The sequence below is a fragment of the Paramisgurnus dabryanus genome, chromosome 2 (genome assembly GCF_030506205.2).
Source record: "Paramisgurnus dabryanus chromosome 2, PD_genome_1.1, whole genome shotgun sequence".
NCBI lineage: Eukaryota > Metazoa > Chordata > Actinopteri > Cypriniformes > Cobitidae > Paramisgurnus > Paramisgurnus dabryanus.
In genome coordinates, this window is record NC_133338.1 from 182037 (window position 1) to 208049 (window position 26013).

A 26013-nucleotide genomic window follows, 5' to 3' on the forward strand; every position below is an offset into this window, starting at 1 on the left:
GTAGCCAGTTGTATTTTTGTATTTTGTTTTTTTATATTTTAGCCAGGCAGCTATTTAAGTTTAGTTCGATTAAGGTGAAAAACCTGGCCCTTTAAGAAAAATCTTATTTGTTTTTACAGCAGTTTCAAAATAAAAAACTTGCAGCCTTAGGCAGTATTCATATCGGAGTTGTAATGAGTAAAAAGCCTAGATACAACTTCAACAATACAACAAGTCCAAAATAAAATGTGTTTTACCCTTAACACATTTATTGATGTACTGATCAAGAAAAAAAATACAAATGACTCCAAACACAAAAGAACATGTACATATCGTCTCATTTAAATACTTAACATAAAGATACTGTACATCCAAAATTAAGAAAGAAATCATACTGTACACGTTCAAATCAAGATTCATTCACACACATTATATGCAGTCATACTGCAGACGTTAGCAGCTCACGAGGAGAGCCAGGAATGTTTTCCGACTCTGCCTCAAGGAGATCACAGCTCATTCACCCGTTTTTTTAACCTTAATCATTAAACCAAAAGCAATTTTAAAGTATAAACCCAACAAAACTTGTAGAGCATTTCAAAGGTGGTGCAAAAGGATATCATGAATTAAGAGTGTTCACAATCTTCAATTCCACAGCATTCAAGATCACACAAGAAAGTTCACCAAGACATATCAGCTCCTAACGTACAAATACACCCCAAGCTTTTAAATCCAAATCAAAACAGCACAAACACGTGGCACAGCTTTAAACCATACAAATATATGGTGTCTGAAATCAAAGAAAACTAAAGTGTCCACATTTCTCTTAATAGAAGAAAACAAAGCAAAACAACCTTATTTACAATAATTATAACAATGCCACTCCAAAACCACTGACCAGAATGAAATCTTTTTAAAAATGAGACTAACAAAACAAACCAAAATCAACGCTGAACATAAAGTAATACTTCCTCTCAAGTGAGTCTTGGAATATCGAAACATCAAAAAGGGTTTTGCTCTTTGGCAAGTTATCACTTTATAGAATTTTTTTCCCCATTTATTATTTGTACATTAAACAAGCAATTTGCAAACTCAAACTAAATTAGCAACCAAAGTAGCTTAAATTTTAAAGATTTCCTGTTTTAAATTAACTTGAAAGCAACCGAAAATTAACTACAATAAAATAAAAAGCCAACTGAAAAGCACACACTCGTACACACACGCACCACACCCGCCGTTCAAACGGATGATGTTAAAAATAAAACTCAAGTTTTAGAAAAACAATGAAAAACGAAACATTAAAGGATTATTTGCTGCCGTGTTCAGTTCTTCAGGCCTTGTGCGTTTTGTTAGTTTTAAAAGAGACCTGTAAAACTCGGTCACCGAGTCGATACCCATTTAAACTGGCGATCGCTACGGCTGCCTCGTCATAATTAGTCATGGTGACGAAGCCGAAGCCTTTGCATTTGTTCGTGTTAAAGTCTCGTATGACCTTAACATTGGTCACGGCGCCGAACGGACCGAACATCTGCCAGAGGACACTCTCGTCCGCATCAGGTGCCAGATTATACACGAAAATGCACCACCCTGCACCGGCGTGAGCCGGAAGATTGATGCCCGCCAGGCTGGTGACCCCGTCAATGTTCACTGGTGAGAATCTACTGCCGAAATAAAACACAATGTCAGAAGAAGTGATGACAAAAAGAGTTTCCATCATCAGAAGTTTCTCAGATTCCCAGACTACTGTAGGACTCAATGGTTTGATTAAACAACAACAACATATACAAATGTACAAATACAGCCACTGTGTTATTAACTATAAAACATCACACTGTTGTCGGCAGAACATTTCTTAGTTTATTTTTCCACACATTTATTGAACATGAAAGCTGCTACACATTAATCTGATTTTGCAGCCTTGTGTCTTAAAATAAACAAAACAGAAGTTTCTTTGAAGGCACACAAAGATCCAAACCTCACCACCTCTCATGCTTTCATCAACTGGATAAGAGAGATAATGTGGAGCTTAGATTTATTCTGTCCTAATCACAGAGCAGATTTCAGACCTGCTTTAATATTAAACTATGCAAAATGACTTAGTATTTTTGAAATATCAAAAAAATCTTAAATTTGATTTTTTTTCTAAAATTAGATTCATTTTGCTCACAAGAAAATGCATCTTAGTTTAAAGGCAGGATAGGCCAGAATGATAAAAAAAAAACTTTTTTACAAATTTGTTTAAACTGTCTATATATACCAATACATAATTAAAATGTAAGTACTCTGAAAAGAGAGTATAAAACTCGAGTGTCTGTAGACCTCTCACGACTGTTTTAAACACAGCTCATTTTTCCATTCACTCCACCCCCTCCCGTCTGGGTTTCTTCTAAAGCCACGCCCCCAAAACACATGAACGTGCGACGCTGACCGGCTCTGCTGGGAGCCCGGTGCATGTAGTAACATCATGTCACAATCACATGTAATAATACACCTAACTACTTTATCACTATGAATATAAACAAATAGGATGGCTTTTAGTACTCACTATTAAGCCAGTGTGTTGCATGGAAGAGTTTCCGTGATGAAAGCATTGTTGACTCTTAATGAGGACTACACTCCGGAGACAATACCACTACCACATCGTCGACTCGAGGAAAAGCCACGCGATATGTACTCTCGTTTGATTTCTTCGTTTATTCCTTTGTTTGCCTTCGCTAACTGCATATGCAGGTACTGTGAGTTCTGAATGCTCTTTCTCTGCCATACTTTTGCTCTTCCTAGAGTGCCTCGTGCACGTTCAAATCAATCGGGTGAGTGCATGTGTGAGCAGATTCCATAGCAACAGGGGTGGTGCCATGGTCGCGAGAGAGAGTGATAGTCGCGCAAGCAAATCATTTGTTTCGTCCCGAATGGACGTGAAAGGTCTACAGACACTCAAGTTTATACTCTCTTTTTCAGAGTACTTACATTTTAATTATGTATTGGTATATAAAGAGTTTAAACTAATCTGTAAAAATGTTTTTTATATAATTCCTGCTTATCCTTCCTTTAAGTTAATATGTGCTTAAACCAAGCAAAGAAATCTGCCAATAGGGTAAGATTTTTTACTTTTTTCTTACAAATTTAATTCAAGCTAAATTTTCTCACCCCATTGGCAGATTTGTTTTGGTTGTTTTAAGCACAAATTGACTTGTAGTGTTTTTTGTATTTAAAAAAAAAAAACATCTTAAATGTCCTAAAATAACTAAAGCCTAGTTCTGGATTAATCGAAACCCTGCCTGGGAAACCACCCCAAAGTCTCATAACACTGTGTTAAGCACAAACTGGGCTACTATATTATATGTATGTACATGTTTGTATTTTTGAGAGAAAAATGTTAATGCTTGGTTTCTGACATAAGTCCACAAAACCCATACTAAACATGTTTAATGTACACGCTCGTTCTTTCTTCTTTATGCCATTCCAGCGTCTATGGCTATAATCATGGCGAGAACCAATTAATTAAGTTTAATTCAGACAAGTTAATCCAGACACAGGTCAGGGGAGGGACAATTTGGCATCTCCAATTTTCCCAACTTGCCTGTGGGAGAAAACCGGAGTACCCGGAGTAAATCCACAATGACAAGGAGAACATGAACATTTCAAACAGAAAGGTTACCTGACGTAGCCGGGGCTCAAACCGGGGATCTTCCTGCTGTGAGGCAAATGTGCTACCCACTGAGCCGACAATACTTTTAAAAACAGTGTTTGTGTGTTTGTTTACAGACATGATTACTCCGTCACGTTGCATTATTTTAAATAAGCACAAAGTAATGGCTTGTTTTCTGAAGAGGCGTGCGACTGTACGTGTAATGAACTTACAGTGTGGCAAAAGCCGTGTGTTAACAAGGTTTTAGATGTCCCATTTGCTGATGCAATTTTAAGTTGCGTCATTTATAAAAAAAAAATAGCACAAAGCGTGTCAAATCTAGATGAGTTTCTGGGTTGAAATTGAAGTTTGTCAGTTGTCAGCAGGATAAGGCAAAAGATCACTGAAGATAACAAATCTGTCATGTTTATGATCTGATCTCTCGAGTCACATATGGGTATATTCAACACATTTCCCCCAATAAACCTATATGACTTTATTTGTAGGTGTCCTGAACATGCAGAGAGCTGCTGACGAGATCTTTATCTTTATAGTTGTTCATGTAAACTTTTTTATGTTTACTGGTGTCTCGTTTAGCTGTTGGAGATGTTTTATTGAAATGGTTATAAAGTATGATTGCTTCATATCTTTAAGAACTGAAGTGAAGTGTTGTGAGCTCTGTAATGGGTTTCACACAAGCAACAACGTACCTCTTGACTCCATACGCCATGTTGAGCAAATTGTCCAGCCTGAAACAGACGTCACATTCTCAAAATCACATTAAAGTCAAGTGAAGTTAACGTGAGCACAGCGAGAGCGCGTCGTACCTAAATCTCTGAGCCTGCTGCGCCAGTGGTCCTGGGTATCGTCTGCTGGGTGACTGGTAGAGATGAGAGAGTAACGCCTGGCTGCTCTTCTGACTGGGGTTGTTGGCAAACTTCACCGTGATCGGCTCTGTAGCACCCGGTGGCTTCTGCCCGTTTAAACCTTTAATGGCCTCCTCCGCTTCAACACGACGATCAAAACGAATGAACCCAACACCTCTGGACACACCTTAACATGTTAACATGAGGAAAGACATCATATGCATAATAAACTCAACACAACTCCTTAACAATCATTAAAGTTATGCAGTGAGATCATATCAATTAGTTTTGTTTGATAAACACAAATGACAAACAGCAGCTGATCTGTAATGCAAGCAACTTTAGTAAGACAACTAAACAAAAACTAGCATGGCAACCCCCCCCCCCCCCAAGTTCAATCAAACTCTCACACTTACAATGTCTGTATCCCGTGGTGTTAACTGCAATTAGGGTTGCCAAATTCAGCAAAAAAAAAAATATATATATATTATGTTGCCAGATGGACTATCTTGAATAGCAATATAAATTCCTTCTTTGATTTACATTATAACGGAGTTAACAAATAAATCTACTAAAATATCATTTTTTTCCAGGGGTTTAGTTTCATCTGCAAATAGCATTAAAAACCATCAGAAGAGGATTCAATATTTTTATTGTCATATGTACCTAGGCACAATTATTTTAACTGAACAAGAAAATAGGAAAGAAGGGCAACAAACATTAAATTACTATAAAAATAAATAATCATTATCATGATCACATCTGTGTCTGCATGCACGTCTATGTGCGGGCATGTGTATGCACGAAATTGATGCATATAGGTTTATATAAAATGCATGCATATATTTTGAACAATAAAAATATGTTTCTTAACAAATGTGTGTGCTCATACAACACCAAGCAGTGCTTGGGTTACTTAGCTATGACAGACGCTCTGGAGCGCCCAAGAGATTGAAAAAAATGAGGAAAGCGCCGCTGTCACGTTTCCCGTGTGGTTTAAGATGCCAAATGTGAGCAGCCCCATACAGTACAGAAACAAGGTAAATCACAAAGACATGCTCTGTAAAGAATTGCATATATCACAAGACAAAAAGGTAATAGGACAAATGCTCTCAAACATCTTGAGGTTGCAGAGATTACATTTTAGGAGCATATGCGATTGAAATAGTAGCCCTGGATTAAGTTGTAAGTCATTTATAAAATGATTTGCGTTCAGGAGGAGCTGGCATGGTACGTTCAGTCTCATCTCACCTGTGACTTGATCGAGAAGGATTCTGGATGTGATGATGCGTCCATACTGAGAAAAAAGCTGCTCCAGTTCTTTCTGTGTCATGGTTTTTGGCAGACCGCTCACATACAGGTTAGCATCACGGATGGACGCAGAGCTCGGTCGAGCATACGACACCTGAACACACAACACACTCATTGTAATCTGCTGTGGGCACCTTTTGCTTTTTGACTGGTCAACAGCATTTCAGTCATCCTCAAACACCCTGGATATGAAAATAGCCATTGGCGATATATACTTAAAACTATCTCACCAAATGCATCTGTATTTGTAATAACTATATCAATGACTATATAAATATACTACCATTTGCTATATTATCCAAAAAGAGACAAAGACAGGCAGTAGTGCTCTAACCTTAATGGTTTTGGTCTGCAGCCTCAGTCCATTTAAAGTGTTGATGGCTTTCTCTGCATCTTTGGGCTCCACATAGTTGACAAACCCATAGCCCAGACTCTGACCTGAAGAAACAAAAGACACACACTTAATAACAACACTTAATAAAGCTTAACAATAGCACCACTGCACTCCAGAGCACAACTAAATTAAAGATACAGGCATTTCATTGATCACAAGACTCCTAACCAAACAACAAAATTAAGTATTAAACAATGAAAGAAATGAAGGAGGGATGAGTGATGTTAATTTACAGATGGATATACAGCACCCTCTTGTGTACAGTCTCAGTCACCTGGCACACAGACATTGCCTTCTCCAAACATGAACAGGTGGGACCACTGAAGTGAGAGCTTCAAATATTTAACATTAAAATCTAAATGATTTATGATGTTGTTTCAGCCAGAGAAATACAGTGCAAAGATTGCGGTTGGGAACCAAAAATCTATTTCAGTCCTGTTATCAGATACTTAATCACTGAGCAATATGAGAGGGCTGTGTTTCACTGCATCCCAAACAACTCAAAACACAAGCCACAAACATTATGATTGGCTTCAGTGTTAAGAGAGCGCTTAACTTCCTGTTTTGAGAACCAGTAAGATATGTTGTATGAAAGAATAACATGTGCTGCATATATGTAGTTTTATCTGATCTGTGGTGCTGCTTGTAGGAATTCAGTCCTGTATCTCCACGTTCACCCATCTACAGAATGCTTCATATTTCATAATGTGAGTGTATGTGAACGTGTTTGTGTTCATGTAAAAAAAAAAAATTGTGCTGCTTACACATTTTAGTTCTACACTATAAATTAACTTAAGTTTAAGATTCGTTTTATCATTAAAACTACACACACAGCATGCCAGACCAAAGTTTTCAATCTCAAAGACAGTGGGCCTTACTTTCGACATAACATACACATTGGTGCTAGGGTTGATGCGGTGACAGAATTTTCCCACCGGTTAATCAGCGCGTAAACAAACCCGGTGATACCGGTATCACCGGGTGGGAGGGGCTTATAAATGCACATGCAGATGTGCGCATTTTACTTTCACTTTTGAATTAGACACAACTGTTTAAATGCAGCGCTTGCATACCCTGGTTTAAATCGCGTATGAATTCACGTGCAATGCGAGTGCGACAGCTGGTTTAATGAAGTATTTAAGTCAGAGTGCGCAGGCACTTGTGATGGAAACCCGCCAGTCCCACGCCGAGCAAACGGGTACTTCTCCATAAAGCACTGCTTGAATGATGGATTTATTATTATTCCTAATGAAAAACACAACAACAAAACGATCGCGCTTATATTAAACATCATATGTTGAAACCAGGGACACAAGTCGGCAGCACAAGTTTCGAGAAAATGAGAATCAAAGTTTTTTTTTCAAAATTTTTGATTTTCGTTTTATTGCAGAATCTGTTAGTTGAGATCACGAAGAAGCCTCTCCATGTTTGAGATAGCAGTTTACGTATATTTAAAAGCGTACATTTTGCGGTTGAAATAGGCTTGTTTTTCCGGAGATTCGGAAAGAGCGGGGGGTGTCATTGTCTGTGTGTATATTTACATACTGGATAAGCTTGTGTTTTCGCCTCCGCCCCCCAAAGGGAACAGCGTGACTACTAAATAAGGATAGTTCGCCCAAAACTGAAAATAATGTCATTAATGACTTATGCTTTCTGTACACCTAAAGACTTTGAAAAGATTTAGAAAAGACTCTATAAGATTATCAGCTCACATCTAAAGACTTCGGTTCACAGTTTTTAGTCTCAGACTAAAAGATTTTACAAACACTGAATCTTGTAGTGACACTATTTACAAGACTACAACAAGATTATTTTAGCTTTTTATTACCACCAAATTCCTCCCATCATGCTCAGCAGTGTATAATAAAATAAATATATATATATATATATATATATATAAAAAATATACCCGTATGTCGTTCTAAACTCGGAAGACCTCCGTTCATCTTCGGAACATAGTTTAATGCCTAGCGTACACCAAAGGATTTTCACAGTCCCAGACTAAAGACCGACAGTCTTTAGGAATCTAACTGGAGTCTCGGCGCGCTCCCGTCGTCTCGATCGTTAACTGTGAGGTGATAATCTGCAGTCAGCGACCTGATTTATGCCAGTCTTTCTTTAGTCTTTCATATCAAACATGTTTGATATTATCGCAAGTCCCAGCGTAGTCTCATGACGTAAACAATCAACAACCAATAAACTCGTTCTCCGGAAACAGGAAGCCATCAGTCACAACAAAGAAACATGTCGACGGACGTGGAAACACAACGAGCGCGAAGTAGGCGAAAATGGACCGTGGATGAAGAGGAACGCATTGATGAGCGGTGGGCAGAGCAGCCGTGTCTTTTTGATGTAAACTGCCATTCATACCACGACAGAGTGGAAAAAGAAAAGAAGTGGAGTGATATTGCCTGTATGTGTTAACATGCTAACTCTACCACTCTATTGAATGGCATAACGTGCTAATGTTTTCTGGTATGTGCTTACATTCTTCACACCGCAAGCGTGAGCAACGCGTAAGCGGCGCGTGTTTTTTTCGGCGCCCATGTTAACAAGTTAAAGCACAAGCACGTACACCAAAAAGCCACTCTCTTACTCAAAATTCATCTCTCAAATATATGTGTCAATGAACAAGTCATTGCCATCAGAATGACAAGTCAATGTGTCATTGTGCATGGATAAGACAGTCAAATTGTTTAGTCACGTTGTCAATATAACAGTTTACTCTGAAGTGATTTCCTGATGTAAACTATCGCTAAAGCTTTGACGACAAGTATTGTAAATTGTAATTTACACCTTAGTGTAAGTTATGTGGGAGTTTGATTGCAAGAGACTAAACAAAATTTACATTTACGCTTTTACTGTTTGTACTGTAATTCATTGACAAATCATGTCATTGCCATACAGAAAGGAAAAGCACTGCATAGCCCAAAGAAAAAAAGTAGAAATGTGAACATTGAACAATATCTTTAGGGAAAACTGTACATGCAGTGCTGTCTTACACTGAACTCCTTCCTATACCTCCTGACCCAGCAAGCATGTTTGGCTAACAAGGCTAAATTTGGGCTGCCAGTGAAAGTCTAATAGACATCTAACCATAGCCAAAAAATAGACAATACAAATACTTTTAGATCATGTAAAAGAATTGAAAGCAAACACCTTGAACACCTGTTGGAATATCATACATCTTCAAGTTATTTTGGCAAAAATGGCATGTAACCAAATTCAAGGTTATTTAGGGTAGAAGTGGGTTACTCATAGCTGGACTATATTGGGTCTATAATTAGCCGTCATTTCAACATCTCAGTTTTTGCTTGCTGGGGACGTTTCTGTCTGTTAGAGAAAGTCAAGATCACCTGGGAGCAATTTACCAAGTCAGGACAGATTTAGAAAAAACTTCTAATAGAAATTTATAACAAAAAAAATATGTTTGACCGGCACAATTATGAGAACTGTATTATGAGAACTTGTTCAATAATTTTGCATGTAAAGACTTGTACTATGAACTGATGCCTAACTGTTGTGGGGGGTAAGACTATTCAACAGAGACCCATTATAATACATTTTGATCAACATGACATAAGCAATCGATAATGTAGGAAAAAGCAGAGAATTGTACATAATCATTTGCATGGATGTACCAAAGCATTTGCAACTTGTTCAATGCACATTTCAATTCTGATCTGAGAATTGTACCAAAGCGACTGAGAAAAACTGTTAACTGCACAGTATGCGCTGCAAACGCAACTGGTGTGAAAGCACAATGGACATGCGCATACATTTTTGTTAAATCACTGCTGAGATTGATGATAAAAAGCTAAAATAATCTTGTTGTAGTCTTGTAAATAGTGTCACTACAAGATTCAGTGTTTGTAAAATCTTTAGTCTGAGACCAAAAACTGTGAACCCAAGTCTTTAGATGTGAGCTGATAATCTTATAAAGTCTTTTCTAAATCTTTTCAAAGTCTTTAGGTGTACACAAAGCATAAGATGTTTTAACGTTAGATCTAGTCCGAGAGCTTTCTGTCCCCTTTATTGAAAATCTATGTACGGTTTCCATGTCCAGAAAGGTAATAAAAACATCATCAAAGTAGTCCATGTGACATCAGTGGGTCAGTAAGATTATGTTGGAGCATCGAAAATACAGTTTGGTCCAAAAATAGCAAGAACTTTATTCAGCATTGTCTTCTCTTCCTGCTCGAGCGTGAAGTCACGTGACTGAAGTGACGTGGCTGCCCTGTTCCTCAGACATGTTTGCTTATAGTGTGCGTCTCCCCCGACTGTAAATGAAGCTCGGGCGCACAAAACAAAAGAAAAATAAAAGAAGCTGGGGCGGAACTAATAACAGTCAGTCGCATCGTACGTCAGCCACGTCACTGACTTTATGGGGCGCCACAGTCGGATGACGTCAAAGTACCGCAAGAGCTCTTCAAGAAACTTACGGAGTAGTTTAATTTCGACTCGCTCTCGCGGTACTTTGACGTCTTGCAGCGCAGCATGAAGTCAAACTCATAAGTTACACAGAGATCATAGAATTCTTTATATAATTGGCTACATGTTTTGTCTATCAATATTTTCCATGAAGTCATTGGCTGATGGAGCAACGAGCGAGCGATCGGTAACATCCCTTAAGGACTTCACGTTTTCGATGGTACTGTTTTTGGATTTATTATACTACGTCCCTATTTTAAATACAAAATTTTAAGGCGGGTTCATGTGTTTGACAGAACGTAAATACCGGAGTGTAATCTGATATACCCTTACGTGTTATGATGTAAATAGTCCTCAGAATGTATATTATATTGTATTACCAGAAGTTCATATGTAAAAAAGGAAATCCAGTGTTTCCCATACATTGATTTATTTGTGGTGGCCCACCACAGAATCAACACTGGCCCCCACAAATAGAATATTCATGATTCCCATTTACATTTTTATTTCACCATTTAAAACAGCTAAATTCGGCTTAAAATATAATTTGATACATAATACAGATCAAATACAGATACAGATCAAAGAGTAGAAGTGAAACATATTTCAGGTGCCAACCCTAGATCAAATTCAAACACAACATGATGACGTCACATATATGCTAATAAGCAGGTGACGTCATCACCACCACAGTCTCCTCAAAATCCTGTGGGAAACACTGAAATCTGATGTAAACAACAGACTATATATATCTATATTTCACGGATTATACGCATTTGTGGACAAAAATCATTGGATGATTCACACATCTGAAACGATTCGACTTGCGATCCCCACAAAGGTAAAAGTCCTGTTTATTTTTGCATGTTGTTCATTCGGACTTCTGTAATAAAATACTACATATGATGCTAGAACATCTTTATCTCAAAACGACTTTACAGGGGGTATGGCTTAGCTAAATGAGATGTAAATGAGCCCTATTTCTCAAATTTCTCAGCATTCTCTTTCTTGAATGTGTTACATTCAAATGGCCACAACTTCTCCAAATCTTATCAGATTTCCGTGTGTTACACATCAGTAGAAAGCTTAGAAACTGCACTTTCAGAATCTCTGAATAACTCAAAATGCCCCAGATCCGACTTGTGTCCCTACTTTCCGTGACTGGTCACATATGTATATTATAACAAAAACAATTAAGCACGCGGCTTCTGCCTTCGTCTGGTCAGTCAGCTCTTCCAAAGGTTGTCCAAAAAATTTTGCTGCACAAAAGGCCGTCAAGTGCATCTCGGAGAATAGCGTGGACGCGATTTACACCGTTCGGCTTAATTCTACGGTGGCCCTGAAGTGCAAACCACAACAAAAAATTACTAAACAACAACAAATTAAAAAACACCACAACAAATTAAAGAAACAACTACATTAACCTACCGGAAGAGCATAGACATTATATACATAGACACCTCGTAGACTGAGCTGCCTATTGGAGCTGACGTATCACGTGGCCGCCATCTTGGATGGGTCTCCAGTGAGCTCCCTTGCATTCATTTCTAATGAGGAATAATCATAACTCCTCTGATTTTTACCGGATTTTCACACTTTTTGAGTTTTTATAAGCAGCAGAGATTTAGTTATGATACAGGACGCTGTCACACATTGAAAAAATATTGAATAATATTTGCTGTAGTGTTTTTTTAACTTGCTGTTGTGTTTTTTATTTTGTTGTAGTGTTTTTTAATTTGTAGTTGTGTTTTTAATTTGTTGTAGTGTTTTTTAATTTGCTGTAGTGTTTTTTTAACTTGCTGTTGTGTTTTTTATTTTGTATTTGTTTTTTATTTTGTTGTAGTGTTTTTTAATTTGCTGTGGTTGTTTTTAATTTGCTGTAGTGTTTTTTTAATTTGTTGTTGTTTTTTAATTTGCTGCAGTGTTTTTTAATTTGTTGTGGTGTTTTTTAATTGTTGTTGTTGTTGTTTAGTAATTTTTTGTTGTGGTTTGCACTTCAGGGCCACCGTATAATTCACTTCACGTGCTATTTCTCATGTTGCATGCAGCGCATGCCCCTCTCTCTCATAACTGAAAAGGTGACTGTGTTTTCAAAGTCCTTTGCTCTGTATACTTTCTTTTTTGCGTAAACATCAAAAGTGATGGATGTTACTGACAGAGGAGACGGCTGATCGAGTTTATCATGACTGGACAAAAGGTTAGCATTAGTGTTTCCCACACACGCGTGCGTATTCTCTCCATCTCTATCAATGCCTATATGCCCGCGCCGCGCACATGTTTTGTAGTAACTCTGTGTAACAGTAACAGTGTATGCTGTCATATTTCTGAATTTTCACCGAATTGTCTGCGCTATTAGGCTATGCGATATACAAAAAAACTCACATTTAAAATAAAAAAGCTCATAACACAACAAGACATGATGAGAAAAGCAACAGCATTAAGGCTTCAATGTAAACGTATGGTGATTTTGTGAGCCGATAATAAACCTCGTTTATATATCAGGATTTCAGCAGAGTTAAAGGAACACCTGGTTGGATTAAACACGAGGTGTGACTGGGTCGTGTTTACTCACTACTTTATAGTCTACTCGTTTTATGTCTGACAACAGAAGAAATATGTAAAAAAACAGGATTATTCTCTTTTGAGATTGACCAAATTTAGTAATTACTGATGGAGTCACAGAGTTTGATAATCAGCTGATCCCGATCTGCAGCTAATCGTTTGGAACATCCCTAGTTAAAATACGAGTAACATTAAAGCACACTTTTAAAAAAAAGAGCTCCATGTGCATTTAAATGAGATATTAATGTTTAAAAGTTAAAAAAGATTAAATGACTAATAAATCAACACAATAAAAATCCAGTTACCCTCCAACATGTGTATTTTAAAGCTCTAGTTCCAGCGAGCGTACCTGTGATTTTGTCTCGCACAAGTTTGCAAGACTCAATTTCTCCGATGCTGCCGAACAAACTCTTCAGCTCCTCCTGCGTCATGTTTTGAGGGAGGTAGTTGACGATCAGGTTGGTTTTACTGTCCTCGGTGCTGTCGGGCGTCTCTGTGGGTGACGAGCAGTTATTAGAGACGTTGTTGGGGTCATTGCTGGTACAGTTGGGCCCGTTGGACAGCTGCGTCTCCATGGCAGCAATCACCTGCTACACAAAAACACAGAAAAGTGACAGTGAAATATAGGAGGAGGAGGGCCAGAAGGTCCCCATAAGCACCATTAAAAACTCTAACAAACAGGGGCTTTGACTAAACACAGATATGAGATCAATACATTGTGATTGACATTCAAGCTTTCTATCAACCATTAATTAACACTTTCAACACAACTCCCGCAGGTGACTTCTGCCTTTGGTTCAGATAACATCACGCTATTATTAACTAACTTTTAAAAAGAGATTTTTTAGATTTGTAAATTGATGCCTATCGCTAGAAGACTCAATGGTGATTCATATGTGAATGGATTTTTCTGAGGTATGTTGTCTTCATCTAATTGTGTGAATGACAACTGCTTCATTATTCATCATTAATATGGTAATATTAGCTTTAATGTGTGAACTTAACTTTTAGCATAGCAGTTGTGTCCATTTATGTTTGTAGTAATGTTGTTTGAGTAGATCAAAGCCACACTCAGAATATCTGCAGATTTTAATCTGGCAGTGCATGACAGCATTTGACATAACTCATACTGAAACACTGATATGAGGCACGCATCAACAAAAGGGTTTTTAAACTGTAGAATCAATCCATCCATCCATCCATCAATCAATCAATCAATCAATCAAATCAATGAAAATCAATCAAATCAACTTTGGTGTGGATTTATAACAAATACAGGCACTCCGAACACTGACACACCTTTACTTTCAATCACTCTGTGTTTACATCGATGTCACAAGGCTATACATACTCTTAAGTCTTTAGGGCCTTTAACGCTACACTTAACCCTTGGTTATCTTCTTTCAAAATAACGCTTTTAGCCCTAGGTTAAGTAGCATTTCACACTTGTAAGCGGGGTTATCTCTGAAATTAACCGAGTGTTATGAAACCCTGCTCCAAAGCTTTTGCTGGGTTAACCCCACATTGCGGTGCCAATCAAAAAACTGAAGACCACGTACCGCATAGCACCATCTGTCTACAGAACACACCTGGATTTGAGTAATAATGACATCCCAGGAGACTTTAAACAGCCAAGAAAGATTTACTTTGCTATCTGTTCTGTCGATGAAGTGCGAGACAAGCGTTTATTTAAAGCGGCAGCAAGCTATTTTAATTCAGTCAGTTAACTTTTTTATTCAATCATAACTGTTGATATGCTGAAATATGCAAATGAAAACGTAACCCTAGGTTAAGGAATGCACAGTGTGAAATCACATCTTACGAATACCCAGGGTTATCTCCTTACCCCTGGTTAAGTATGAACAGTGTGAAACATGTAACAGATAACCCAGGATTCTTTTAACCTGGGGTTTAGAATAACCCAGGATTAACTTTTACCAGTGTAAAAAAGCCCTTTTAGCTCTGCCCACAGTACACCTTCATGAATTTCAGGAAAAAACTGAAAGGCTGGTCTGTCTTTTATAAATCTGACAACACAAAGATTAACATTAGATTGGCGGAAAGATGTGTCTGGAGTAGGGATGCAGCGATTAACCGGTTTCACTATTAACCGCGCTTTATATATAATATATAACCTTTATTTAACTAGGAAAGTCACATTGAGGTTGTAACCTCTTTTACAAGTGAGACCTAGTCAAGACAGGGTTAGATAGCAAGAATAAACAAATAACAATCCACAAACAAAACCAACATCATTAATAAATACAACAAAGAATACAGCAGCATAAACATTTAGATACTCAATACTGGTCACAGAAACGAAGAAATTAAGAGCAAGTGGAATTCTCAAAGCACCTACACTTAACACTGACCAATTCTTTTATTCTGTGTTTGAAGTCACCTAAAGAGATAAGGGACTGCAGCTTAAGTTTAGTCTGCATGTCATTCCATGACCAGGGGCCATAATAAAACAGGCTTAACCTTCCAGCCCCAGATTTGATAGCCGGCACTCTAAACTGTAACCAGTTATGTGACCTTAGATTGTGGCAACTTCGGAATGATAAAAATTTCCTATATAAGTAATTTGGAAGTTTTCCTAAAATAACTTTATAAATTAAAATGTACCAATGCTCAAGCCTGCGCAAATGCAAAGATGACCATACTACCAAACTATAAAGTAAACAATGATGTGTCCTAAAACTAGAATTTGTAATATATCTGAGAGCAGAGTGATAGAGGGGATCAAATTTGGACAAGGTGGAAAGAGAGGCAAATCTGTAAATAGTATCCCCATAATCAATCTGTGACAGAAAAAGGCTGGCAACTAAGCGTTTTCTTGAAGCCAAGGAAAAACAGGACTTTAATCTATAAAGAAAACCCAATGTGAATTTTAATTTCTTTATAAGAGAATCAACATGATATTTAAAGTTTAGGTTTTTATCAATCCAAAATCCCAGGTATTTGTAATTATCCACAGATTGGATACAAACTCCATCTAGTGACTTGATGTGGAAGGGGGATAGCTTTGTTCGCCCAGTTTGAAAAACCATTAATTTAGTTTTATGCGGATTTAACATCAGCTTCAAATCTATTAAAGCATATTGCAGGGTATTAAAGTCTGCCTGCAGGTTAGAAATGGCTAACTGGGCTGTGGGAGCACAAGAATACAGAACTGTATCATCTGCATAGAGGTGATATTTACAATAATTAAAATTATCACAAACATTGTTAATATAAACAAAAAAAAACAATGGACCCAAAACTGAACCCTGTGGAACACCCTTAGTTATAGATACTGGGTTTGACATATCGTTACCATATTTGACCATTTGTGAACGATTGGACAAGTAGCTATGAAACCACTTGACTGCGTTACATCCAATACCAGCTCTCAGCAGGGTATTAACCAATAATGAATGGTCCACAGTATCAAACGCCTTTGTTAGGTCTATGAACAGAGAAACACAACTGAGTTTACTGTCCAACGCCTCTTTGATGTCATCCATAACTTTTAAAGTGGCGGATGTTGTACTGTGCCCCGACCGGAACCCGGATTGCATATCATTTAAAATATTATGCGAGTGGAGATATGATTTAAGTTGGGTAGCAACTAATGATTAAAATATTTTAGAAAGAACTGGAAGATTAGAGATGGGTCTAAAATTATTCATGTCAAATCGGTCGCCGGCTTTGAAAAGGGGTGTAATGTAGGCTTGCTTCCATATAGCTGGAAACTGATAAGAACTTAATGACATGTTCAGGGATTAAAGTGAAAAAAATTCTTCTGACTGAAATTTTTTTCAGGCCAAGTCATATTCCTTTAACTTACACTTTATGTAGGCGAGACCAATAACATTTTAAGGGGAGATTTTTTTGCCATTAATTCCATATTAAAGTCTCCTGTAGTATATAGGTAGCTGTAGTTTACAGGGAATTTCAGATTAAGGCGAAACAGCTAAATAACTCACTATATAAAAAGAAAACATGAATATCACCACCTTTAATGAATCTTTTATTAATTATTAATTAATTAATTGTAAATGTATTAATTTGAGCATTTACTAATATTTTTTTTTAATCAAAGTTGAAACTGTTAACATTAGTGAATGCACCATGAACTACCGTCAATTACTGTAATGATGACATAAACAAGAATGCTTATATACTCTATATTTTCATTGTTTGTTCATGTTATATAATGCATTTACTAATGTAAACAAATACAACTTTTTCATATCATATTATTCAGTACACAAACAAATAATCCAGGGTCTGTTCTGTTCACAAAACAGCTTACAGTCACAGCTCTTATACAGTAACGTTATGTATGAATATAAATCCTAAACGAGTAACTCGAGTCAAACTCGTGTACAATAAGCACAGTCTGTAACCATAGTGAAAGACGTAAAATGAATGACTGTACCTTTATCAACAAATTATTATGTTACAATAGAGGCAGCGCTGATGTGCTATTTTGTGCGCAATGTTTCTGCTGTTTACTTTCTCCTGGGCGTGCCCATCTGACACAGAAACAGCGGCCGCATTTTGCACTGTTGTTTGACTTTGAATGGCTTAAATCACTTGTTTTTAAACTGTGGTGCTTAAATATGTGTACAAATGTTACGTTTTTGTGACCACACGCAAATGCAACTGCAAGAACCGACATGTGGTTGACATCAAAGTCCCGCGAGAGCAGAAGCAGTCTCCTCTTATGATTCCTCGAATCGCTCTCACGGGATTTGGATGTCATCTGCCTCCTGGTTCTTGTGGCGCCACATGAAGTTTATCCACGAGTTTAACAAACCCGTTGTATCAGCCACTGGTTAGATCAGCAGTCAAAAACGGGACGCGGGTGATCACGTACGGGGGAAATCATTTACCCCCAAAATACAGCACCCCTAGTCATACGGTGCAAAGACACGCAAGTTACCTGGCTTTTTGGTTTTCTTAGCCCACGAACTGAAAGCCTTGCCAATCTTCATCATTTCGCTAAGTCAATCTCCAGGTCTTTTACACCTTTATCGATCTCCAAAACATCGGAGCCTTCCTGCATTATAAGTTTGTCCATGCTAGCTAAAATAAAGTTTTACCTCAGCTTAACGTGATACAGACAAAAAACCCGGAGTGGATCCGGTGCGTGGTGGTTACAGAACGCTTACAGTGGAGAGAGGAACGTGATTTGGCTCCACTCCAGGCTTTGATCACATCCCACTTAAAAAGGTGAATACACGACTCGTCTTAATGAAAAGTGAATTTAATCATTTTTCAATTGACGGAAATCCGTCTAGCGACGGAAAACTTTAATCCATGCATGTTAAAAATATAAGTAATAGACTCAGCTATAACCGGTGCAGCCACCTTTAGCAAAAAGGGATCCAACCCATCGGGTCCAGGCGCCTTTTTAGGGTCTATAGATTTTAGTGAATTTATAACATCTTGAACTTGTAAGGCTTTGAAAACAAAGGACAAATCAGAGATAGAAGATGAACTTAGTGGCAAAAAATCTGTTGAGGCATCTATTGAAGTCGTTGAAGACTGCTGATCAAATAGATGACCTGCCTTCTCAAAGTGTGCATTAAAAGCATTTAAAATGTCACTTTTATCTGAGATAGTCATATTTCCAATAATCAGTTTTTGGGGAAAGTCTGAAACCTTTTTGTTCTGCAATACTTTAATTGTTTTCCAGAATTTAGAAGGATTATTGAAATTTTCAGTAGTTGCATTAAGATAATAGTTTGATTTAGAGGCCCGAATAGCTGATGTACATTTATTTCTCAAAGCTCTAAAACGTTGCCAATCTGCATTACTGCTGGTCCTCCTCGCGAGGGACCACTGTTTATTTCTTAATTGAATTAACTGGGCAAGTTCTTGAGAAAACCAAGGATTATCCCGATTCTTTATTCTATGTTTTTTAAATGTCACGGTTAAGTAACCGTAAAGCCTCCGCTACACCGTGTGTTTTTGTTTCACGCACGCACACACAAACCAGATCCACTAACCACCAAGAGGCGCGTGCGGCATGCTCGTTAGCGCACTGTATGACAAAGCTCCGCGTTCAAAAGAATATGTGCGCGTGACACGTCTCTTGGTTGTTCGTGCATCGGTGTGTGTGTGTGTGTGTTTGTGTGCGTGCGTGCCTGCACAGGTGCGTGAAAGAGCCACACTCCAATCAGTCTGTGCAGCATTAAAAACCTCCTCCTCAGGGATCAAATCCGGGCGGGGCTCCTGGTGGTCTGACTGCATTTAATAACGTTGAATTATTTTAACGCGTTTATGATTTATGAATTAATAGCATGAGTTAACACGTTAATGCTGCCAGTCCAAAATGACTCGCAGTACCCAGTCCAGGATGACCCTGTGTTATTCGTTTTGAGAGGCTCTTATCATTTTACTAATACTTCAAACAAATCAAAATAAAAACATTTATTCAGTCCAAATATAAAATTACATTTATTCCAAAGATCATTAAAATGAATAGCCTGCAGGGGTTCTCAAAGTCCGGACTCTGGTCCGGATCCGCGTTCACTTCATATTACAAGTGCATTAATTTGTGATTGATTAAATGTGTGCATTTGATACTTTACAAATGCATATTAAACTTGTTAACCATTCGTTTAGCTTTTTTTTCTTTTTAGATTTAAGAGTATTTCTGGTCCGAAAATAAAACAAGTTATTCAAAAATGTCCTAACGCTGTAGCCATCACACCCAGATATTATGCACAGCTAATTCATGTACTACGGCTTTTGAGCAGTAAGTCCTTATCAAGAGTTGTTTAAAACATACATTTGAAAAAGCAACACTCGGCATACATAATCTTTATACATATTCTTTATTATCATAAAATACCTGAAAAGGTTTGAAGAACAGCAATATAAATATATCCTTAATACATTTCCTGGAGCTGCGTGTGTCTAGTTCCTCGTCTGCAGCGCATATTAAGTTTCTGCCCGAGAGCGCCCCCTGGCTTTTGGATGTAGCGGCAGTTCACCGTAATTCATTGAGAAGCAAAGCAAGCACCATCAGCCAATTTATAGGTGCACCCCTAATTTTGGTCAGTGTCTCTGCATACCATCCACACTTTTTTGCCATGGTTTATGCATCTGAAGGAGAACAAACTGTGCCCTTTCTCTTATTAGGTTGCCCTGTATTTTGCACCTGGTTACTTTTGGCATATTTTTTGTGTTTGTTTAAAAATAAATTAACTTTAAATGCAAAAAACAATTTTTCCCAAACTATTTGTGTTAATTTGTTATATAAACAAATGATTTACATAAAGTTTTTCCGGACCTATGAAAATGATGAGAATTCAGATTTGGACCTTTGAATGTAAACTTTGAGAACCCCTGGCCTACAGGTTTCAAAATGCACCTATACTGTTTAAGTCAAAGCCTGCTAGGTTATTATTATTATAATTTGTCCAAGAATTGGACAAAAAATACACAAACTGAAAATACAAAAGAATTTAGCAATTGTTCAAAAATTTATCCATGTGATTTTTTACATTAATGTTGTAAAATAAATGAGTCCATAATAACCGTACAACCGTGATTTTTTATCAGACTATAACCGTACCATCAAAATCTATAATCGCTGCATCCCTAGTCTGGAGTAGGGATGGGTACCCAAACCTGGTATTAAACTGTCCCCGGTGCTAAATTATGAAAGACCGTAGTATCATTAAGATCTGTTGCTATCTGTTGTGCTTTCAGTCCTGGAGAAAAAAGAAAAATAAATGTACTAGTATGTATTCTTATCTAATAATGTTTTCGTGCACATTTTATCTCACCAAACATTTCTAATTTGTGATGATAATATAAAGACGATTGTCTGTGAGATCTGCGAGATCACACAACGACGAGGGCGGCGCAAGCACAAGCATAAAACAGCACGAAAACTCCCGATTAATACAAAGAGTGACGATGGTGGATAGAGCAAAATGTTCAAAAGTGTGGCTATACTTTACTAGATTTGATGCAGACAACACAAGGGGCCTCATTTATCAAGCATGCGTACGAACAGAAGTGTGCGTAAAAACAGTTTTACGCAAAGTGTGGAATTTATCAAATTGTACTTATACGTAGAAATGTGTGTAAATATACGCACACCTCGGAGTATGCGTACGCAGAGCATCTAGTGGTAGAATAGCGATACTACACAGGACCGTCCATCCCCAGCGTTAAAAGAACACTTTGTCTATTTATTATCCACCCCCAGGTGTTAAAAATGATTACTGTTAATAAAGTAACTGCAAATCAGTGTTGAAGTTAATTAATGAAATAAGTGTCTAACCCTATATAAGAAAGCTCCGCCAAATGCTTGACACAGTGGCTTATCTTGCATTATTGGAAGCAAATCATCCATTCCGACGGGAGCGCGTTTTCAGAGATGACGCCGATGATGCTGGTTATGCGGCTGTCCAAGGAAAGTTCTGTCATTGTCTGTCCTCCTACAGATTTCATGTCGGTGTGCTGTGACGCGTTTTTTTTTTGGCTGATAATTTAATGTCAAACCACTTTTTTATTTCTAGAAGTGTTCTCATACCCAACGGAATTAAACTCACTGGTATGTTCCCATGCAGATTTTCTTTTGTTAGTCATTCCTTCCGCACTAAGTGAACCAAACAGATGTGTTATTAACATCATCCACCAGTAACTTAATTTCTGTGTCTGTAAACTTTCTCTTTTTCGCTCTCTTTGCCATTATTGCGATGAGGGAAAAAGCACAACCACGTGACTTATAACGGGAGGTGTTGTCACCATATATGGTTTATTGGAGGCGTTTCGGAATGCAAATGACCATGAACGTGCACGAGCATGATGCTTAAGAACAAGTGGGATTTATCATCAAGGATTACTTACTGATGTGCGTACGAACCACGTGCGCACGTTTGATAAATCCCGATTTTTTTGTACTAAGGCACATTCTAAATTTCATTCGTAGGTACAAATATAGAACATTTTCTACGCACCGTTTATAAATGAGGCCCAAGATGTTTGCATGTAAGGGCGGAAACACAAGCAATCTGTCAAAGCATCTTTCAAAAGTGCATTACGATGTGCAGACAGAAACTGTCTCCCAATTCAAGGGCTGCGACTTTCTAAGCATGCGACCTTAAAAGGTGAGCACTCGGTCTTTCAAGGTGGCAGCCTCAGAAGTCCATGAAGAGAACTGAAATGAGACGGTCTTACCCTTGGAGGACCCATAATTTGCGTCACCTGCTGCACGCGCTCACCAGGCATGTATGCTAAAATCATGTTGAATCAACGTTGTTCACATCATTTAAAATAAATGTACAATCTTCTCCCTAATTGGTTTGCTTACCTTACGTTGAAATTCTGTTGATTTGTTTTTGGAGAAATAACATTATGCATTCAACATATATTCTACTTGTTTTTAAAATCCCAAATAATAAAAATCAGTATGTAAACATTAAAATGCACAGCACTTTAAGTTAGTTTACAAAATAACCTACATATAAATATCCTATTCTAGCTCTTTTGCGTGTTCCAAAACATCATTTTAAAGCTGGCAAAGGAGGCTTGAGCCATTGATAGCATTCTAATGCAGTTATTAATGAAGTTATTAGAAAGAGAGCGAGGGCGACAGAGACACACAGAAAGAGAGAGCGAGAGAGATTGTGTGAACAAGGCTACCTCTGTGCGTCTCTAAACAGCGCTGTCATTTCCTCAGAAAATCCTCTGTCATGTTGTTTTTGTTAGTCTGTTATTACAGTTAACTCTGCAAAGTAATATGGAACTGTAATGCGGTCAAGAGAGCTGCCTGGTACAACGTTCACTGTGCGTTTCACAGAAAATAATTGCATACCTCAGAACGTTCATCAGCCAATCAGATTCAAGCTTTCAATGGACCCGTAGTATAAATATCATTAACATGTACTAATACACACTAAAGGAAATGTAAAACAGTGAATCGGAGGATATTTCCTCCCCAAGACAGCCTGACGGGCAGGGCAGAAATACATTTTGGTAGCCAGACAAGGTGGCACAATAGCCCCGGGACGTCAGCCTAGCGATTTTGTGAGCCCTGTATTGAAAAGCACCCAGTGATAAAAGTACAAGAAAAAATAGTCACAAACCCCAGTCCACGGCTCAGCAGCCCATGATCCACTTCTCAGAAGAGAAGCCACATCACACAGTCTGACTGCCATGACCGCTGAGGACGTCTGCAAACAAAACCACAAAGTCATTCGCAGTGACAACGACTACACACACGACACTTTTTTACTTGATCAGTTGATATCTATTAGAGGTAGGGGTGTGATGAGACACTTAATCCATGAGATGAGACATGAAAATTAAGTTAATCAGAACAAGACTTTTAATTGGTAATTTTTGGGGGGATCGACATCTTATAAAAACCTATTTCTGGGATTTTTGGCTTGTTAGCTGTACATCCGGTCACACAGCAGCTTTTTAGTGTCCATACACACACAATCTAAAACCAGCGCACCACTGCTGTGAATTTGTGCATTACAATCGCGGTGGTAAAAAAACTGTCACCGTCACAGCCCTACGTGTCGCGCCTGGCATTTCCAAGCTTTTAAAATAGGGCTGGGTGATTAATCGAAATCGAACCGCAATCGCGATGTGCAACGTTGCGATTAGCAAAATCGCGAAAGGATGCGATATGATGCGATTTGAGAAATATGCAGAGAGGCTTTGTGACAGTCTAACCAATGAGCGAGCACAAGTATGGCTGTGCTTTCTCTGTGAGAGGCACGTCAACCAAAACAGCGCTTCTCCTAAACTGACGAGGGGTTTCAATTTAAAGCAGTAATTCTTAAAGTGTGGTCCGCCAAATCCCCCCAGTGGTCCGCCAAAAGATGACCTAAACTAGGCAAGTGTTTATACAATCGTCACTTATTTGAGTAGATTTTTAATGCACTTTCGAAACTGTGATATCAGTTCTTGCCATTCTGTTTTAATAACGCAAAAATGGATCGGTGGCTAAACCAAAGAGGAGTCAAAATAAAAGATCAACTGAAGCGTCAACTGAAAGCAGCTAAAATCCACAGATCTATTAGTTTTGTAATGTACTCATTTTTGTTTCATGTGTAGAATCCCTGTAATTTCAGTGATTTTGGACATTTAAGGGCAATAGTTATAGATACAAAGTTACAACCATAGACTTCATATACCCACCACCTCAGTTTTAAACTAATGGCTCTTTGGAATGACATTAAGTGGGACCTAGGCTGTCAAGTATGTTTAATTGCAGTTTTTTTCACATGTGCAGTTTGTTGTTCATATTAAGCTGCAAATCATTTCACATTTACTTTTTCAAATGAAATAAAATTCATATAATAATTTCTGAACATAGCATTGCATTAGTTTTTGACTTGAAACAGTTGCATATTAAACTTAAATTGAGCTTATCCTTCCTATTTTGTTGTTTTTTGGGGGGCGTGTTAGAGTGGGATTCTGTTAGGTGGTCCTCAGAAAAAAATTGGAAGATAAAGTGGTCCTTGTGCTGAAAAAGTTTGAGAAACATTGATTTAAAGCATGCGGGCAGCCTGTGTCTCTCAATGCTTGTTAAAAACTCGCGCCTGCCTCCGAATTGCAAGACTTTGCGCGCGTCTTCCACAACAGACATGGTGTTTAAACTTGACGCACACGCGCAGCCTGTCTCTCTATGCTTATTAAATACTCACGCCTGTCTCTGCAGTGCTGCAATCGTTTCTGCGTCGGTTATGTTGTGCTGCTCACGCTCAATTAAAGTGACAATGCTTTGTTTATGGTTTAAATGCTCGTGGATTGACGCGAAAGAGTGTCATTTTACCATAAAATCATGAATGTGATGCAAAGTGTGTTTTAAACAGTCATGACTTTGAGCAATTTAACAAAAAGCAATGAAATATGTAAAAACACACTGTTGCCAGAAGACTGGGCTTTCATTCACTCTCTGTACAGCAGTAAATGAGTCCTCATCTATCTTAATAAACTTAAGGGAAAGAGATTTAATAATGTATGTGCTTCTTAAGTCAAATTGTGTTTATATCTGTCATTACATGGTAGGGCTGTCAAAATGGCTGAACAAGTACATTCGAAATTCGTCCTTGAAAAATAATAAAATTCGAATTATATTCGAATTATAAAGAGCTACTTTATCTTGGAGAAAATACTCCTAAAAGCCCACAAGAGGGCGCAGCACAAAGCCCCAATAATATAAACAAATCATGCACAGCATATTTTTTGTTAAAACGAATGTTATAAACACTAATAAATTAAAGATAATTTCTTAAATTCATATGCAAAGGAACAAAAGTGCACATAGATATCTGGAAGTGCAAAATGCCTCAACAGCCAGAGTGTGTAGGCTATTAACACAAACATAGTCAAGAAACTATCCATGTATACATTTACAAATTATTTTATGTACCGTACATTAATTAAATTTAAAAAAAAAAAAATACAGAGCCTCAGTCAATACAGAACACAACGGTGTCTTAATGAAATCAAAATTAACCAGTATATTTGTGCACCTGTAAATGTACAAAACGAATGCCATACATAGACAATGCATATTAATATAGGGCATTTTATATAATATATAAGTAGATAAATGTACGTGTTTCTAATAAAGTATGAAAACTAATGAATCTTTATTTAAGCCAAAATAAGTGGGAAAGATCATCAGTCATTTAAATTTTGTCAAGCTTAAACGCTATTCACAACAACTTATATTATATTTTGTGTGTTCCTTGGTTGAAAATATGTAGAAATATAAGCGAGTAATAAAGTACAGAACAGAAATGTTTAACTTGCGCGCAGAGTGAAGCCGTTAATAAAGCAGACTCTCCGTTATTAACATAGAGTACATGCTG

General features: G+C 37.7%; 1 protein-coding gene across 4 annotated transcripts; it reads right to left on the bottom strand.

Moving 5' to 3' along the window:
- Positions 1 to 273: 273 nt before the first annotated feature.
- Positions 274 to 23347, bottom strand: elavl2 (ELAV like neuron-specific RNA binding protein 2). Of its 4 annotated transcripts, none has more exons than XM_065249376.2 (7): positions 23266 to 23347; positions 13518 to 13755; positions 6116 to 6219; positions 5722 to 5875; positions 4432 to 4657; positions 4315 to 4353; positions 274 to 1634 (listed from the first exon to the last, which is right to left on the bottom strand). In XM_065249376.2, exons 1-7 carry the CDS (start codon positions 23335 to 23337, stop codon positions 1307 to 1309), a joined length of 1161 nt encoding a protein of 386 aa, XP_065105448.1. In that variant the 5' UTR covers positions 23338 to 23347; the 3' UTR covers positions 274 to 1306. The 4 variants fall into 4 exon arrangements, with proteins under 4 accessions (XP_065105448.1, XP_065105447.1, XP_065105446.1 ...); XM_065249375.2 differs by having other exon boundaries at positions 274 to 1637; XM_065249374.2 differs by having other exon boundaries at positions 13518 to 13758.
- Between the last annotated feature and the right edge of the window lie 2666 nt (positions 23348 to 26013).